General features: G+C 51.6%; 1 protein-coding gene across 1 annotated transcript; it reads right to left on the bottom strand.

The window, feature by feature from the left end:
- Positions 1–35: 35 nt before the first annotated feature.
- Positions 36–583, bottom strand: LOC135371381 (uncharacterized protein K02A2.6-like; the record flags this gene model as incomplete). Its single annotated transcript, XM_064605450.1, has 1 exon — positions 36–583. A coding segment is annotated over exon 1 (548 nt), but the record flags the coding sequence as incomplete, so codon positions are not given.
- Between the last annotated feature and the right edge of the window lie 415 nt (positions 584–998).

Genomic DNA, 998 nt, shown 5'->3' with positions numbered 1-998 from the left:
GAATGTCGTCGAGGTACGCCCCGACACCTTCTAACCCTGCCAGAAGGCTGTCAATGTATTTCTGGAATACCAGAGGCGAGATAGATACACCAAAAGGTAAGCATGTGACACGAAATAGGCCACGTGGCGTGTTCACCGTGAGTAGCTCGGAGGATGCGTCGTCCACTCGTAACTGCTGATACGCTTGCTGAAGGTCGATCTTGGAAAAGATACTGCCTCCTTGAACTAGAGCCAGCATATCATCTACTGTGGGAAGCGGATACGCTGCCTTCGCTACCGCTTGGTTCACCGTGCTACGGTAGTCTCCGCATAGACGTAAGGTGCCGTTCTGCTTCCGTACTGTTACTAGCGGCGTAGCCCATGTCGAAGAAGAGACGGGTTTCAGAATGCCTTGCACTTTTAACTTGTCTAACGCTTTGTCGACTGCTGTCCTCAATGCCAGTGGCACTGTGCGGGACTTCAAGAACCTAGGGACTGCGTGTGGCTGCAGCTCGATGTGTATAGGGTCGCCTACATGGCCTGAAATCTTGCCATTAAAAAGGGTGCTGAACTGATCGAGTAGTGGTTGGCACTGTGACTCCATGACTCGGTGAATGCCAGACAGTGAAATTCCCAGTGGCTCAAACCAGTCTCGCCCTAGGAGGCTTGTTCCAGTTCCCGCGACGATGTACAGATCGAGTTTTGCTTGCTTCCTGTGTAGCTGAACGGTGACTCGTGCTTTGCCCCTGGACTTGAAGCGGTGTGCCGGTCCACGTCCTCAATTTCAATGCTGCTTTCAGTAGACGTGGTCTGTTGCTGTCCCATTGCTGGTTGAAGGTGTTCTCACTCATTATTGAAAATGATGCACCGGAATCGACTTCGAAGCAGCAAGGGCGTTCGTTTACCGTAACCCATACGGTTAAGCTCTCAGTCGATTGGCTCATGGAGTTGACCGTGAATAAGCTGTTCCACGAATCTGCTTCGTCGGCAGTTAGACTATTCGCTTGTTGACGTCCAGA

The sequence above is a fragment of the Ornithodoros turicata genome, unplaced genomic scaffold (assembly GCF_037126465.1).
Source record: "Ornithodoros turicata isolate Travis unplaced genomic scaffold, ASM3712646v1 Chromosome106, whole genome shotgun sequence".
Lineage (NCBI taxonomy): Eukaryota > Metazoa > Arthropoda > Arachnida > Ixodida > Argasidae > Ornithodoros > Ornithodoros turicata.
This window is presented reverse-complemented; position numbering and strand designations above follow the sequence as displayed.